This window comes from Haemaphysalis longicornis, unplaced genomic scaffold (genome assembly GCF_048455015.1).
Source record: "Haemaphysalis longicornis isolate Haplotype H1 unplaced genomic scaffold, Haemaphysalis longicornis Haplotype H1 scaffold_2, whole genome shotgun sequence".
In the NCBI taxonomy this organism is placed as follows: Eukaryota; Metazoa; Arthropoda; class Arachnida; order Ixodida; family Ixodidae; genus Haemaphysalis; species Haemaphysalis longicornis.
Window position 1 is genome coordinate 250133007 of NW_027526295.1, and position 18153 is coordinate 250151159.

The following is an 18153-nucleotide window of genomic DNA, read 5'->3' on the forward strand; positions in this document are numbered from 1 at the left end:
GACGCTGCGCCGGAGCCGCTTGATAAATATACATGTGTCACATAATGCGCATACCGTTTGTGTGTCATTGAAGCAGTAGTAAGCATGATAATCAAGCTAATCCAAGAAAGCTAACAATAACCAGCTGAACCTTTGCTCACGCTACGTATATCCTGGCATAGCCGAGTTAACCTGCTAATTTTTTTCGATGGGTAAGGAATGCATAAAAAATGTCTGTGGCTTATAGGCGTGAACTACATTAAAAGCTTTTACAACTTTGGAGATATCGCAAATCAGAGGAGAACTCGCAAGGTCAAAACCCTCGTGTGGTATTGGCCGTAAGTTGCTGCCACAAGAAGAAGACGACGAAGCAGCAGCGCTGATCAGCACAAGACCACGAGCGCATGGGCTGGCAGCGCCTGATTGGGCCACGTCAACTCCGGCTGCGTCGACGTCTCGATCCCTCACCACCGCTGGCAAGGCTCACTGTGGACAGGAACGCCGGCGAGTCTTGCACGCAGCCCCGGCCACCCCAGCTGCGTCTCTGGCCTTTGTTGATTCCTGCCACCCATTCGCCGCCCCATCCGCAGTTCACAACGGCACCGAATGGCGACACACGTCAAGCATCGGGGCCGGGTCGTCAGCGGCCGCCGGCACGGCTGGAACCCGTTCGGCCAGCAAAGTGGATCGTGGTGCCCTGGTACAGGCCGGGCGTGTGCCACCCGGCCACCCCGGGTGGCACACGCCCGGCACCAGGCACTCCGCCGTCGGCAACAACTGCAGCGAACGACGCGTCACCACACAGCAGCCGTCCGACTCAGTGCCGTCGTGCGCAACCTGCAGACGGGCTCCGGCTTTCTGCCACCGCTGCGGGCCATCTCATTGGAGCCACATCTCTCGGCCGAGATTCCGCGGTGTTACTCAGCCCTCCAACGGCCAGACGACCCTTAGCCGCATGTTGGTGAGGACACCAGCCGGAAGAGACCGAGGTCGCCACTCAGGGACGCGGAGACAGCGGCTGCCCCAACGGTCGTCGCGCCCGTCTACGCGCCCGGCGTCTGGGTTCCTGGCTAACCGCTCAATCGCGGCCTGTCGCATCAGCAGCGGCCTCGAATCATCCCAGCAGAACACGAGGAACTCAAGGTACGCAGAGAGCGCCCGTCAACGTCGGCATACCTCGGGCCAACCCCGATGCTTCAGCAAGCAAAGCGTCTACACGACTCGCCGACCGAACACTGTGCTAAGCGTTTTGCGGCTTCAAAGGGTAGGACCTCCAGGCGGTCTTGTGCGTCCACGGGCGGAATGAGGGGTTTTCCAGGATGGGACAAGACGCGGACTTTGAAACGCTCAAGGGAATGTCTTTGACTTTACACGGGAATGTCTTTGACTTTACACCTTGTGTATATTCCTGTGCTCAGTCACAACTTGGTCCCACCATTCGCGAGCGTTCTCCCGTCCTCTGGGTTTGACGCTGGGATTGCCGTTTGCGAAAAACGTTGCAATTATATTGTGCGAGTGAATTTATAGCGGATATTAGGGGGCGAACCTCCTAAAGCCGTGGGTCTGTCCATCCCTTGTGTCTCGTGGTACGTGACCGCCTAGTTCGATGACTCACTCACAGGTAACGCTGGTGTGAGTCACTCGCACGTGACTGACACTATAAAATGCAATCGCTGTTGACGCGCTTCCTCTTTCGCAACGAGTCACCGGATGGAGGAGGTAGTTGTTGACAAGGCTGCGGAGCGGAGGGCGCGCAGGGCGGCGGCAGCGCGCGCTCGCCGACAGGATCCCGCCGTGCGCGAAAGAGAGGCCGAAGCATCTCGTCTAGAAAGTCGCGCTTAAACCGCGCGTCGGCAGCTTCGGGCTGAGCTCGCTTGATGCGTTTTGCAGCCGCCTCGCGAGCTCAGGCTGCATCGGGGTTTGCCTGCCGATACGAGCGCTTGCTTGCAGCCTCACGAACCCTACAACAACAACAACAAACGAACAAGAACAAAATAAAAGTTGATTTGTACAATGTACGCACACAGTCTTACGTCTTTCTTAATGATGTAATGGGCGAACTTTCACGGGAGAGTTACGGTTACCGATGATCTCCCCCTCTCGAGCTTCGCCCCACTTATCATCATTCATTTCGTGGATATGGCGTGATTTTTTAAGTGCGAATGCACTTTATAAGCGACCCCAAACCATCCACCGCCGGCGTCGGCGGCGGCGGCGGCGGCGTCGGCGTCCGCAGCGCTCCTCTATATTTAAAAAGAAACAGCATCCGGCGCCAGGTTTCGATCCGAGGACTTTACGGCCGCAGCGCGACGCTCTACCGACCAAGCCACGGACGCGACGGTGATATCAGTGTTAGTGACGCGCTTTATATCTTTAACGCATTCAAACTACGTCGTCAGCGGCGTGCGTTGGCGACTCAGCGGCGTTATAGCGGCTTGATAACTGCGTGGTGTACACGTGATACTACAAACCCGATGGAAGAGATGGAAGAGAAGGCGGCGAGGCGGTGGGCTGCGGGGGCCGAGCGCAAGCGCCGCAAGCGGGCCGACAACCGTGCATTCGCACTTTCACATTCTCCCCCTCGGGGAAATGCGGGGGAATTTTTTTGGTGATTATTTTGTATTTTTATGTTTATTTAACGTATTGACAGTTACATGAACGTGAAATGGATTCTGCGTCATACGTTAAAACATAATAGCAGATTACGCGTTAAATAAATTGCGAATTGCCCTGAAAATGTGCTTAGTGTTGCTGCAAAAATACACACGATTGGTTAGCAATGCAGTTTACGTAAGGCACTTAGACATTGGCGTCCAACACTTTATGGAATGCGATTGTAATCATTACTTTGAGCACCAATGTTTTTTATTGTGATATATAAACGTGTTTATTAGCTGCCGCAATACCCTAAAAAGTGATTAGTGATTCGTTTCAAGCCGCTTATTTTTTAGATGCGAAGCATCTCATGATCGGGGCTGTGTCCCTCCCTCCCTCGTTGTCCGCCGTCCGCACTCTACTGCGCATGCGCGTCTCTTCAGCCCTGTCAGCGTTTGGGCTGACGTCAGCGCAGTCCACTATAACTATAAAAAGAAATAGTTAGGCGGCCCCGGTTTCGATCCCACGACTTTCTGGCCGCAACGGGAGGTACGTGGCGCTCTTCCCACTGCGCTACAAACCGAGACGGGAGCATGTGCTACGAACGCGCCTTATGTCCTTCACTCATTCAAACTACGTCAAGAAGCTACTGATACAACGAAGGCGCGCGAAGCTGAACGTCAACGGAAACGAACTGAAAACTAACGGGAACTTCAGTCGACCCCATGGCTGCTTCGCATACTACTCAGGGTTCCCCTACGGGAAGATGGTGTATTTTTTTTAATTGCGCAAGTACGCCCTTTGGCATAAACTTAGTGAAGTCGTGTCCACAATGAAGTTCAGGAGGGCCGATATTGGGATTCGTGCGTCCAGCAGCGAAGGCCAGGTGGTCGTCATGATGGATGTCAATTTTCCTCCGCAGACATTTACTCCACCTTGGGGTTTCTCCCTAAATCTGGTCGGTGTAGTACTCGCCGCTTACATGACTGCTTCCTTATACTTGTGAAGAGTGACGTTGCTATTTTTTGTGTCATGAAGTACACCTGCTTGCAAGAAATAATGTGCCACTAGCAGCACATAGAAAGGTGTTTTGAAACTTTCCTCAATAAATCGGAGAGACCGACAAGTTATATTGAACTGTTTCATTTCCCCATGCATGCGGCAGCAGCGCCCAGCAGTAACAAATACTGCAGAAAAAATAAGCATTACACAATCAACAAATGCATTTCTCAGGTGCTGGGAAAAGCTTTCCCTCAGCTGCTGGTACGCAGTCCTATTAAAGCAAAGCTTTCGATAATGCATTTCTCGGGTGCTGGTACAACAGTCTTATTAAAGCGAAGCTTTCTACCTCTACCAGCCTACGGTTTCGTCGTGGCGTGCGCCACAAGAAACTACCAACCAGGCTAAATAAAGACTACCGGCACCACCAGGGATCGAACCTGGGCCAGAAGAGAAGCGGAGCGAGAGCCCGTCGTCTTAGCGACTTCAGAGCTCTAGATTTTTGTAGCGTGAGCTACACTGGCCGAGGTTGAGCAGTTTCGCGTGGTTCCTGGAGAGCCGTGCTGCGCATGCGCGAGGAGCAGTGACGTCGCGCGGCGCACAGAACATTGCTCGCTGGTCGGCGTCTCTCACACACCCCACGCGCCCAGCGTCTTCGCCGACCTACGTTCCGCCCGTGGCGACCCGGTCCACTTGATGATCATGCGAGGGGTGGCCGGGTGTGGAACCGGTGGCTTGTGCGTCGCAGCAACACCGGCGTGCGCCTGTGGAACCAGCTTAGCTCTGGGGCGATTGGTGACGCTGCGCCGGAGCCGCTTGATAAATAGACAACCTGGAAAGCTAAGAATAACCAGCTGAACCTTAACTCACGCTATGTATACCCTGGCACAGCCGAGCTAAGCCACTGCTAATCTTTTGAGATGTAATTGTAACCTAATTGCAACCGAAAACTGCCACTGAACTAAGTACACTAATTATTTCAGACACCATAGAACTTGTTTGGCCCGCTTTGTTGCAATGAGTGCCGCCCATACGAGGGATTCTTATGCAGACGGGTGAGCGCGCACAAGCGTGAAGACTTTACAGCGTGCCTGGTTGCCGGCATGACAACGTTCAGGTGACTTGAAACGGATATCTAAAGCATTTGCAACGGTCGTAGTAGGCTAGAAAGAATCCACGACAAAACTACCTAGCGCAGTGGATATACCTGTTCCCTGTGGGAGACGGGACACTGTATAAGACAGTTAAGCCGGACGTCCGTCAGCCGTCCACTGTGCGTCCATTCCGGCTCTAGCGGACATCCGTTAGACGTCCGTTCCAGCGCCAATTGACGTACCATGTACGTCCGTGGGACGTCCGGATTTAACACTTCCGTACGTCCAGTCGGACGTCCGAAATTGGACGTATTTTAGATGATCAGTAAAAGTTTCCAGAATCACAGAACGAGAAGCTTGTGTTGCTACAATAAATACTACACCACATTAGACCAATACACTACCGGGCACACAGGCATACACGAACACAGTGAACTTGCTTCAGATGTTTTGTCAGCGGTTCTCAATTCTTATAATCTTTCCCCAATGAGATCATCGTCAGAGTCGCTGTGGTGCTTCAAAAAAGTAAAAAAATAGGCCTAATCTTAGAAATATGCAGATGAAACTTGCAATAGGCAAGTCAGGGTGTTGATGTACAAAATGTTTTTTAAGTGAAAATCAAAGTAGCTTTTTCGTTTTTGCGTTTATATTCAATTTCAGCCATAATTTGATGCTTCGTAGTAACTTTGTACGTGCACTGGCGGATGTCATTCGGACTTGTACATCCGTTTCCGGATGTCCACCGTACAGTCTTTGTCAAAATTTTGTGGACCACGGGAACCGTTGCCGGAGCAGGCGCGAGGCCGAGCAGGGGCGCTGCACTTGCCGCTGTTGGCTGGTTGCGCGGCTAAAGAGAGTGAAGAGAACTTTCGCACTTCCCTTCGCAGTATGGCTGGCGCGATAAGTGCAGCGGGGCCGGCTTCTCAGAGCAGGCGCACATCGCTTCAGCGCACGTACTTTGCGCAGCACTTGTCGCGCCGGACACATTACAAAAGCAAGAGCAAAAGTTCCCCTCGCTCTCTTTAGCCGCGCAACCAGCCGACAGTGGCAAACGCAGCGCCCCTGCACGGCCGCGTGCCTGCTCCGACAACGGTCACCGTGGCCCATAAAATTTTGACAAAGACTGTACGTTCGAAAATGTACATCCAAACATGGACGTACTGCGGCCGTCCAAACTGGGCATTAGATGTTCGGTTGTACTTCGTACGTCCCGCGGTTGTCCGTGGTTACTTGAGAAGGGAGGGGAGGGGGGGGGGGGGGGGGGGGGACATGAGCGGAGAGGGACACGCGTCTTCGCACTATGAAAACCGGGTTCGGCGGCGGCGGCCGGGAGCACGCATGATGGCTACAGGACTGGTTTGGGAGAGGGGAAGAACGCGAGCGGGAACGCGTCGCTCTGAACACACGGGCGGAAAAGCACGCGTTCCCGCACGCTCCGCGCCGACAACCGGTTCGGCTACCGAATGACCTACAGCCACTAAATAAGCTACGCTTCTTTATTTAGTGACGCTAGGATTTTTGGCGCGCGGCGTCGGAAACAGGATTGCTCGGACGGACATGTGCCCCCGCTTTAAGCGGGGAACACGTGTCTGCCGAAAGCTATAGTTCATCTCACAAGCTAGCTGCAGCACTGTGGAGGCTACATTGTTATCAATAGTGCGCTCACTGAGGGCGCCTAATCCGCCGTGAAGGGGGTCCTGAAAGGACACTCCCTTCTCCCCTCTCGGCAAGTGGCACCGCACGGCCCCGGCACCTTTTGTCGCTTCCTTCGCGGTGAGTTATGCGCCCTGAGGGGGACAACAATGTAGCCTCCACAGTGCTGCAGGTAGCTTGTGAGATGAACATAGATGAGGCACTTAAACGCGAGGACTTACCTATCTACCGCGATTTGTTATTTTCGCCAAGGACATATGTGCAGTTGGCAATATTTTGCTTTCAGCTAAACCAAATATAACAAACATTCCACGAAAGTAAGTAATTTATCTCGCGATTGAAAAAAAATAGTGCAATTTATCATTTAGCAGAGCAGCAGTTTCGCTAGCTTTCGCACTTTGCTTCTGCGGATGTATTTGTTACCACAAGCAAGGCTGATTTTAGTTCACCTAGTGAGGGAGTAAAAAGTAGCACAATTATACCGGCGCGTAGAACAACTGAAGTTTGGTCGTCCAAATTTTGGAGATGTCTAAAGGGTGGACGTAGCGTTGGGCCAGCCCAGATACAGCAAATATTGCCCGCAGAAGGGCAAGCGGTCAAGGATTTCTAATTTTTTTTTTGTGACAGACGCAACAGGGATGATAATAAATGACAGGCAAGTGCGCGTTTCGCGCTAAAAAAAGGGGGGAGTACAAGACAGCACGAGCTGTCTTGTACTCCCCCCTTGAGGGGCAGACGCACGTGAACCCCTTTTTTTCTTTCTTTCTTTTTTTGAGAGCGCCACGCGCAACCCCGGATGACGCCGGGCGCTCAGTGAGGTGCGTGGTAAACGGTGGGATTAATTCGTTGATTTAAAATATATTTATTAAAAAATCACGCCATATCCACGGAATGAATGATGATAAGTGGGGCGAAGCTCGAGAGGGGGAGATCATCGGTAACCGTAACTCTCCCGTGAAAGTTCGCCCATTACATCATTAAGAAAGACGTAAGACTGTGCGTACATTGTACAAATCAACTTTTATTTTGTTTTTTTTTTTATTTTGTTCTTGTTCGTTTGTTGTTGTTGTTGTAGGGTTCGTGAGGCTGCAAGCAAGCGCTCGTATCGGCACGCAAACCCCGATGCAGTGAGAGCTCGCGAGGCGGCTGCAAAACGCATCAAGCGAGCTCAGCCCGAAGCTGCCGACGCGCGGTTTAAGCGCGACTTTCTAGAGGAGATATTTAGGGCGAACTTGTGCCCGAACAAGACGAGAGGAAACGAGCAAAGGTCCTTGCGTCTCGTTCGATCTCCGAGAACGACTGCCTGCGTTCGTGGCGTGATCTCTTGCGTGATCTCCCCCTCGCAGTGCACGTGCGCTCGCGCCTCCGTTGGCGAACACAGACAAGCTCGCGCTCCCGGAGCCGAGTTTGCGCTGCCGGTTGCAGCCGGTTCTTGCGCGTGCAACGCGGCCCACTTTGCGACATTTCCGAAAGCATGCGGCGGTCACGTACCACGAGACACAAGGGATGGACAGACCCATGGATTTAGGAGCTTCGCCCCTAAAAAAAAAGGGACGAAGAAGGTGGCTAACCTAATTCAGGGATTTCACTGGCCTCCAACGCCACTGAGGATCTCTAGCTACTCTACCAGACATCGCTGGCAGGCAGGGTCGTCGCTGCGAAGGGTGGCCTCCCACTACTCCCTCGACGTTTTGTGATTGGGTGTATTGTTTGTGTGTACTGGCATGCCCACACCGTCTGGTAAGGGTCAGCCCTCTCCCGGCAGTACGGGCAAAAGGTAGCGTGGTGTGCCAGGAGTGTAGTTTAGCCAGTGTTGCTAGTGTGTAGTATCCTGAGAGTGTGCTCTTCTTCTTAACAGATGTATAGCGCAAAAAAAGACGAAGGACAAAGAATGCACGAGGACGAAGCGCTAACTTTTGTCCGGTGGTGGATAGGTTCTTCTGCTAAGCCTCAATATGGTTAAATATTCGGTGAAGGTTACGCTCGAGTGCCCAAGGACGGGGATTGGTAGAAGGGGGCCGGGAACAAGATCTCGGGCTGTGGCATCGGCAGCCTCGTTCCCCTTTTGACACGCGTGTGTCCTGGCGTCCGCGATATATAAGCACGTTTTCCGGCGGGTGTTTACAAAGAATTTGGTGGGTGCACGTTTTGAAGACACTGCCCTGTATAAAGTGTCTGCAGGCCTCTTGCGAATCAGTTAGAATTATTGCCCTGGGTTTGGAAGCGATGGCCAGGGCGATGGCTGCCTAGCGATTTTTGTTTTTAGGGTAGCCGAGTTCCATCCGGTGTCGTAACTGCCGCTACCATCTTTCCCTTTTGAGGCCCGGCGGCGTACACATATAGGGGGTTCCGGTTGCCGTCCCATACAGTACGTCACCCCAGGCACTCGGCCCTGGCTATTCTCTCGGCACTCCTAAGTATCTGACTGATTGTAATTTTCGCTCTCATGTCAGGGGTAAGATCTTCTAGCGGCTCTGCCTGCCTGCAGGCAAGGCGAGACCTAGCTGTTCCAATACACACTTTCGATTACATTTTGGTTTAGCCGCCTAATTTTGGTTACCTTCCGAGTTTCCCACAGCTCCTCCACTGTGTTATGAACCCCGAGCTCTAGAAGCCTGATGGTAGATGCCGAGTTCGGAGTCCCCAGGGCTGTCTTGTACGTCTTTCCAATTTGAATGTTTAGTTTTTCCACCTCGCACTAGGTGAGTAGGAGGTACGCCGTCCCGTAGGTGATACGCGATACTACAAAAGCTTCTACTAGCCGTGTAGCCTCCCATTCACCAAGTCCATGGCATTTTTTTCATCCTGATTCTTCTGATAATCCGGAGAACTTGTTCTGCTGCTGCCCTGAGTTTTTTTAAGCCCCATTTCCCATGCCTTGTGGAATATGCTGTCCCAGTATTTTGATACAGTTGGGTCGAGGGACCAGATCGCTATTGATGTGAACTTCGATGTTATCTCTTCCTTCTCTTCTGGGGTTAGTAGAGCAGACTTCTTAGAGGCGCACTGCAAACTCCTGCTTTCAGCATAGGCATTCACTACATCGGGGGCCCTTTGCAAGCTCTCCTCCACATCTGTGTCGCTCCCTGTTCTGCATCATACCACGATATCGTCTCCATATATGGCATGACAAGTCCCAGCAATGTTGTCTAATGCGGTGGGGAGATCTCTCATTGCCAAGTTGAAGAGAAGGGGTGAGGGGACCGCTCCTTGCGGAGTACCACTGGAACCTAGAGTTATCGGCTCCGATTTGATGTTTGCCAGGGATGTAGTAGCTTGTCGCGTTGTAAGAAAGCTTCTGACGTACCGGTACCGGTAAATCTTCTGCCCACATACAATGTTCGTTATTCCCCCCAGTATACTGCTGAGCAGCACATTATCGAATGCTTCCATTAAGTCAAGAGCTGGGATGCGCCTGGTCTGGGCCCTGGTTGGCTTCTCCAGATCTTAGCACGCCCACAGTAGTATGTCTTGGAGTAAATATGACCCGGGGTTTTCTGATGATGCCTCACACATTACGGCCAGGAACAACAGCTCCGCTGTTAATAAGCTATGCCAACTTCCAAAACACCAAAAGCATGAGTAGTTTTTTAGCTTCTAATCATTGCATTGACAAATTAAGTATTTCTACCTGTTCGGTTAGTTTCAAAGCATGTGATGTCGATGGTGGTACAGTGCAGTGTACCAGAAAAACCCCCAGCGAACGCATCCCTGCGCACGGCAGTGCGCCATGCCAGTCGCCGGAGAAGAGAAAGCTCCACGGGACAAGTTCCACTTTTTCGTCACAGGCCACCTGGAACTTGTTTCAACAACTCTCCGCCAGGTGCAAATGTCGTCTGCTAGAGTTACTTTGAATGGTGGAAGTTATGGCAGTGATTGTGCTATGTGGGTATCGGGCTTAGAACTTGGCCATGGTGATTTTTAGAGCATAAACTTATTTGGATCAATGGAAAAGAAAAATTTGAGTGCACTTGGCCTTTAAAGACCATAACCCAAGATTTCCCTGTGCTAAATGTGGGCAGAAATGTTCCTCCGTTACCACACATCTCTGTACATTTCTATAAGTCCTCTCGTCCACTAACAACATCATCACCACCAACAGCCTATTTAGGTCCACTGTAGGACAAAGGTCTCTCCATCGACCTTCAACCACTCCTGTCCTGTGTTGTTCGAGTCCATTCTCTGCCTCCGAATTTTCTTATTCTCTCCCTCAATCAAGTTAATGGCATTGCCCTTCTTCTAGACCCGTCCCTGGGTAGCCACTCTGTTATCCTGTGGTCCACCAGTTGCCATTTGGTCTCACTACATGGCCAGCCCAAATACATTTCTTTTTCATAATCTGAGCTATATCTTCTAGTGAAGTTTGTTCCCTGATTTAGGAACAGCAGGTCACCTACGCACACCAGCCCTGGGGACACACTCTTCTGACTCCTGTCTGTTGTGGTGGTTGTGGGAAACCTGGAGTCCCGGCGCTATCCCCATTCCTCTCCGCCCGCCGCCGAGGCGAGGGGGGAAGGCTCCCTCTCTCTCTTCGGCGGCTGTGGGTCTCTTGCCGCGGGACAGGCGTGTCACGGTGGTGGCGTGGCAGTCCCTCCTCACGTGACTGGTTTGTCGGGGACCCGGGGGGCCGGTCGGGGACCCAGGAGGCCGCTCAGGGCCCGCGGGACAAGGAAAGGCTTTTTGGGATCGAGCGGTCAACGAGCGGTCGGCCACCACAGACGTGGGTACCGGAGTTCCGGCTCTGCCTTCCTTGTCTGCCCTCATTGCGCCTTTCTCCTGATCCTCGCCAGTCGGCTGGGTCAGGATGAGCGAGGAGTCGAACCATGGTATTGGAGCACCCAATAAAAGAGTTTGGCCGTTTCGTTGTGTCTTGTGCGTTCCTTGCTGTTCTCTGCCGCTACACCGGTCGGCGGTCCGTGGCGGAGTTCAGTGGAGCTAGCCTTACGGCCGTCTCGAGTGCGAAATAGGTCACCGTAAGAACCCTGGTCCCCACATGGTACAATAAGTCAAAGCCAATATGCTTCCTTCCAATCATCTTTTCCTTAATACTTCTGTTAACATGTGTATTCTCAGCATGTGTATGGGTCCCCCCTATGTAATACCCTCCCATTGAGGGCCTTTAGGGGTACTATGAAATAAATAAAAAAACAAAGCATTTAAAACAGCATAAAATTTGTGTACTGCCCGAATGTCCATTAACAATGCAGCTCCTGCGACATTTGTCTCAACAAGCAGGGCCGATGTGGCTTCAGATTGTTCAATGCAACAAGAATGAAGAGACAAAGAGTGTATTTGTCACTGCTTTTATTTCTCCTCTACACGACGAGCGCAGCACTATTATGTAGTATTTCTTAAAACAGAAATATCAACGCTGTATGAAAGCGTGGAACCCTCTCCCCAGATGCCTTGTATGGATGGAAGATCAGGAAAGACGCACGTGTACAAAATCACCAAGAACTACACGCAACAACATTCTCCCCACTACACTACTGTCCGTGCGCTCACACATGTACACACACTCACCCCGTACAAACAACATAAAAATGTGCAATTGCAAAGTTCCCTCCCGTCACTCGCTTCGATTTTTCCAGACACTGCCCCCCTCGTGTTCTGCCCACTGATTCCTTCCTCCCTTGCGATTGGCTGGCATTAAACAAAGTGAAGTCGAGGTACATAATTCACTTCAGCGAAAAAAGGTGGACGCCATAGGAAGTGAGACATAGTCTACGTAAAAGGTGTTAGCACCACCTACTGTTAGGGAATGAAAGAAGAGGTGGTGGAAGGCAGCCCCCTAATAGCACAACTTTCAAACTGCAGGTACTGTCACCGAAACAAAGCAGAGTCAGTTACCAAGGGTTATGGATGCTATCACAATAAGTATTATGTTATGCCCAAAGCCATCTGCTCAGCTCCCAACTCTTGGCACAGTATGGGAGGTTAGTTGCAGCTCGTGGCTCCTAAAAGTGCCACAGTGACAATTCAAACACACGGCTTCTATCCACTGGCAACAAAAAAGGACTCTGTGATCTCCTCACAATGGAACTGAAACATTGCTTGGCTGCTCTGTCAAAACGTCCCCGCTTGTGAAGCATGGCCAATAAACAGAGATGAAACTTTAGGGTCAATTTTAAAGAGCCTTATAACAAGGTATTCCAGCCAGGGTGTCATGCTGGTACAGCTGTTCCTGGCCTCTCTCTCAATGAACTAACGCATTTGAGTACTAATACGAATAGCTGCTGGAGAATGTGCAGCCTGCTCACGCTGCATTCGGTAGAACATCAACATTTTTAATGTATGTCCGATGCTCAAGACAAAGCTCAAAAATAGGAAAAATTCTGGCTAAGTTCCGGAAAAATGAATTCCCACTTGACAGATCCACAGCTAAAATTACGTTGGGACCAACGGGGTGTAAAACCTACAAAGTTACGAAATGCTGGAGAATATTTCAAACCAGTATGCTTTAATGTAGTCACATCATAATAAGTGGCCCAGCCAATTTGGACGAGACACAAATTATCAATGACCAGTCACTCTGCTGCTACTATTGCATAGGCCAGCATATGGTAGCTACTACAGCTTGTGCAACTTGCGAAGCTGTGACTGTCGCAAACGGTGCGGTAGCAGTCACGAAATCCTGCAGTCATTGTGTTGTGCAATAAAAAAAAGAAAAAGACATAGGAAAAAAAAAAAAGGGAGTGTACCGATAGATGACTTTTACATGCAAATATATAAAAATGAGGACCTCTGTCAGAGGTATTGTGCCCTACATATCTGTTACGCGTATGTGATGGAACTCAGTGTATGAATTTAGCACTCACAAATTATGTTCTCCCCAATGTTTTTTCAGCTGCAAAGCTATTCCTTCAATGCAATTGAATTCAGGCAATTCCAGAGGCTTACATTTTACAATATCTTAACATGTGCATGTATTGTTATAACAATAACAAAAAAACAGGTGTGACCACAGGGATTTTTTTTACAAAGGCAACAGCTTAGATCGACCATTGTTAGTATGTTGGCACTGATGATAAACAGAACACAAAGAATTTTGCTACCTTGCTTAACTGAACAAAATAAGCCTCGCATACTGGTAGTGACACATTTGTAATTATAAGCAAAAAAAAAAAAAAAAAGGCCAAAGAAATACAGCCTTGTAGTGAGTTACTCTGGCATTTCCACTAAACATGAAAGGAAGTAGTTTTATAAAGTCTTATGTACATGGCTCCGTGGCGTTACGCACACGCTGCAACTTCAAAAACGTCATCTACTGCCACCCCTCTACTCCTGCGCAAGAGACAACCTTGGGCACAAATGTGGAAATAACTATGCTGGAAAGCACGCTCACGAAAGACATAATGGAGGGGCCTGAAACTGTTCTATCCACATGCGCCATTCGCAAGCAATTTACAAAAGGAAGAACGTCCTGTACAAGCATAGCACAGAAGACCTTGTAAAATGTAAAATGCACTGCACGTTCCTTTACAATCTTTTACGTCACTCCGACCAGGAGACAGAAAGGCAAGGATCAGCACAACACTCATATGACACATCGCACAACAGGAGGAGCAGTACCGCTGACACGACCCGTCAGCTGGAGTAGAGAGCCAGGTTAAACTTATCCTAAGAGAAAAGAAAGAAGAAAGAAAAAAAAAAAAGGAAAAGAAGAAAAGAAGGAGCAAAATGCGGTGTGCTGGAGTTGAGTACGGCATAAATAAACCTGGCTTTACTGCCACGCCTTCCGAGACATCACAGCACTGTTCTCCCGTGTGTACGTGAAATGTACAACATATTCAAATAAACTAGCAGGGCAAAACAGTTCAGAGCTGGCTAAAGTGTGCCGTCAAAAGTTGCAAGTACAGCAGACAGGACTTCATAGTTTTTAGTGGCCAAGACAGCCTTTTTAATAGGGTTACCCGCCTGACTTTGGCAGTGCGCATCTCTTGCAGGACATTGATCAAAACATTTTAATGCTCTGTATTTTGCTTTAATTCTAAGCATTCTCCAATTCTAAGCATTCTCCTCGTGTTAGTACAAAGTGCAACAGTAGAAGTATAGAACCAAAAGGTGATTTCTTCATGGTGCCATATAGGTTTCTACCATTCAAATTGTCTTATGACTCTATCTAAAATAGTAGACAAAAAGAAGTAATTCCGACCGTCAAGACTGATACAAATTCCCACTTTCACAATAGCTTCTTTGCCTGCTTGCAATTGGCTTGCACACAGTAGTGCAAATGTTAGCCCAATACCACAAAGTTCACAAAGAGTATGCCAATGGGCACAAACAGTGGATGAAATTCAGCTGCTGATTAATTTAAACCGACGAGGCATGGTAAGCAATGACAGGACAGGCACATGAATATAAGTAGCACTTCGCTAGCACAAATTTAAGACAACATTTGGCATACGGCTAAAGAAACTTTATGCATACTGCAAGCTCTGGCGGCAGCAAGTTGACAGCAAAACAAATTTATTGCAGCTCTCGCACAAAAACACTGGAAGGGTGCCAACATTTAAAACACTACTGTGTCCCTTTAAGCTAGAAACAGGTAATGTCGATTTCATCAAAACGCCAGGAATCACACAAGAATGCTCAAGGAAGAAAACGTCAGCTGCGGAGCAATCAATGGAAGAGCTATTATTTCGGACTTGACACTTGTGTACACAGCTTTCAGGTATATAGGGAAGACAACATTCGTACTTGCGTCACTCGGTCAAGAAATTGTAACACAGCTGTTTGAAAGAAACATCCATAGGTTTAGGCCTGCATAACTGTTCCTTAGCAAATAAACACCTCTTTGATGTGTTCTCCTGAGTCCAGTGGCTGTGAGAATATCAAGGCGTATTTTTTTAGTTGTTGCATAAACCAGACTGTTGCAGGTATAGTTTACATCAATCAAACAGTAACTCAATCTAAAAAGAATAAAAGCAAAGTAAAACGAATTAAAAAGCAGTCCTCCTACTTTAATGGCCCAGTTTGCTTCCATGTAAAACAACGGTCCAATCACTTCAGCTGTGGTTATTTTACATTTACTTTGCTTTAAAATATGCATGTCAATAAAAAAATTTTCCGTGCAAGAAGCAAAAGCTCTGCACCTCTCACAATAGTACTAAAACACTTGCATTGCAAACTGCCCACTTGTTAATGCAGCATCTATATGTCATCAGGAATTCCAAAACTCGTGTTTAAATAAAATTCTTAAATCAATATGCCTGCGGTGCTGCTCCACATCTTGTTAAAACCAATAAGCACAATATAAAAACATGCTTTGTTTCAGAGCACAACAATTTAGACAACGCGTATTTACCATTTCGTAAAAACTAACGTCTCGAATCACACACGTACGGTCAGGCTGGAATAAAATGCAAAAACATGAACGTGATCCCGAATGCAAGGCTTAGAAGATGAAATACCAATAGCATTGCTCTAGGAACTACTACCATGAACTTTGCTATCATTATCAGTATTTTTCAAGATAAAAAGATATTATCAACAAAATTTACCTGGCTAAGCGTGTTGAGCACTGGCTAAAAAAGAGGAACGTGGACTTCTACAATTTGAAAATTACATAAAACTAAAATGACAACTTACACAAGCCTGATTAGGGCTCCACGCGAAAACCATAGAATCTGTGCGTTCAGGTTTGTACAGTCGAACCTCGTTAATTCAAAGTCGCATAATTCGAACCAATGGATAATTTGCACTGCACTATTGGTCCCGGCAAAGTGACGTGTATTTGAATGGGAGAAAACTTTCACTAATTCGAACCTGAAACATGTGCCATGGTTATTTCAAACAATATTATCCGCACAGACTACTTTTTGAGAAATTCGAAGCCGAAGGCCAAAGTTCAATGCGTCACTAGCCTCTGCAGCTTCCCAAACCCATAATCATGCGCTTGCTCTGCGTACACTCAAGCAGCTGGTATGAACCGCGCGGCCTCACTTCACGTGCTTGCGGAGGCACGGTTGTACGCCGTACTTTCGCGTATGCCGTACTCTCACAGCACTTTATTGAAAGTGCACTTCAAAGGACGTGCAGTACAGTTTACTTTATCGTGCATGCATTTCTAATTCTGGCAGAGTGCACTGTACCGCCAATCAAAGGAACCCCTGCTAGTTCGAACTCTGACTAATTCGAACAGATTTTCTATCCCCTCGGAGTTTGAATTAGCAAGGTTCGACTGCAGTATTCTTTGCTTGCAAATCATTACAGCCCGACTGCACATAATCAGCGAGAAGTTTATGAAGTCGACATTAAATGTTTTTTTTTCTTGCCTGTAACACTGGAAAGGCCTGTATAACAGCAAAACACCCAGAATTGTGCCATGATCACAAGAAGAACTCCGAGATCTAAAATTATAAGACCTGGCACCTAAAACAGTCACGACAACATAATTATTGAAAAAGAGAAGGGGGATCACATCACTGGCAAACACAAATAAGTGTCAATCACACAGTCACCTACAGTGCGAACCTAATTTGGCAAGGAAGACCGTAAAAACACCACGGACACCTGTACGCCCTGTAACCTTTGCAGAGTCTATGCTAAGAGGCCACGCCGGCCATACCGCTTTTGGGCCACAGGATTTCTCCACGATAGACAGAGCAAAACACTAAGAGGAAGAAAAAAAAAAAAAAAAGGCAAGCCAGAATCTCCCAATGGCTGTCACAAGCAATTCTCCCATTGCCAGGACCTCACAACCCCCATGTACAATATGTATACAACTGTATGGTACATTGTAAAAAGATTAAGAAAAAAAATAAATGAACAAGTACTCACAATTTAAAAGATATTGGGCAAAAAGGGAAGTAAGAGACGAGGCTATTGGCTTGCAGTGGCTCCCCGGAACAACCTCAGCTATCACCGTCAGTGCAGCACAAGTGGCAGCGAAGGAAGGCGATGGCGTAGTTGCGAACCTTGTGGCTTACCTGTGAGTGGTGACAATGATAGAACTGGGCAGGGTTGTGTGATAGAAGAAGCCACTGCAACCCAAAGTCTCTCACGCGGAGCAGCCTATGTACACGCGGGAAGCTGACATCTCCTTGCGGTCAGTCGCTATCCTCGCTGTCGATGATGTCTTTTAACCTCGAGAAGACCTTGCACGGTTTCTCAAGTCCGTCCTGGGAGGTGGGCTCCCCCGCGCTGACCCCGACAGCTGATACGGCCGCACTTCGAGTCGTCCGCTTTGTCGCACCATCTGCAAGTGAAAATCCGTCGACAGTCACATCACTCTCAGTGTCAGTGTTTCTGTTGCTTGTTCTAATGTGCGCTATTAAAGAAAAAAAAAAAAAAAAAGGGACTTCAAGGAATTCTTGCGGGAAAACGCCCACTAAGGGTCAGCAAGTTACCATAAGATTAAGATTAAACTGTCAGTTTGAAATAAAATCCTGAGTCACTGCACCTTTGGATGGAGTTGAACACCACATGATGTTTGTTCAGGCCATACGCATTAGGTTGACAGGGCGTTTGTATAGCAACAACATGCCAGCACTCTGCTGTAATATTGGCTCCTGCTTTGAAGCCAAAAAGATTTTGAAACGTTTAATATGTAAGTATCAGCGTTTATATTCCACAGGGGCTGGGCAATGTTTTGACTTGCAGGTGATAAAAAAAAATTATTCCGACTTGTTTACATGATAGAATAAAGGAGAAACTTCATATCACTAACACGCACTTATGGCAACTCAACTCCCTCACTTGTGTCTTGTGTGGTTGCATTCCATGCTATAAATCATCAAGGCCAAACACTTCTCTAGGCTTTCAGAAAAATAAAGCCAATATTCTCTTATTTATGGTATTGTACACACACATATAAAACAATGAACAATGG

The 18153-nt window shown here is 48.5% G+C and overlaps 1 protein-coding gene across 2 annotated transcripts in view; it reads right to left on the reverse strand.

Moving 5' to 3' along the window:
* Window positions 1–11607: 11607 nt before the first annotated feature.
* The window catches only part of LOC144170373 (uncharacterized), a 29082-nt gene continuing 22536 nt past the window's right edge, over window positions 11608–18153 (reverse strand). The window contains exon 7 of one of the 2 annotated variants that reach the window (XM_077700143.1): window positions 11608–17520. In XM_077700143.1, coding sequence (XP_077556269.1) covers window positions 17372–17520 — 149 coding nt within the window. In that variant the 3' untranslated portion in view covers window positions 11608–17371. The remainder of the gene's footprint in view (window positions 17521–18153) is intronic. The other variant, XM_077700142.1, reaches the window with a different exon arrangement.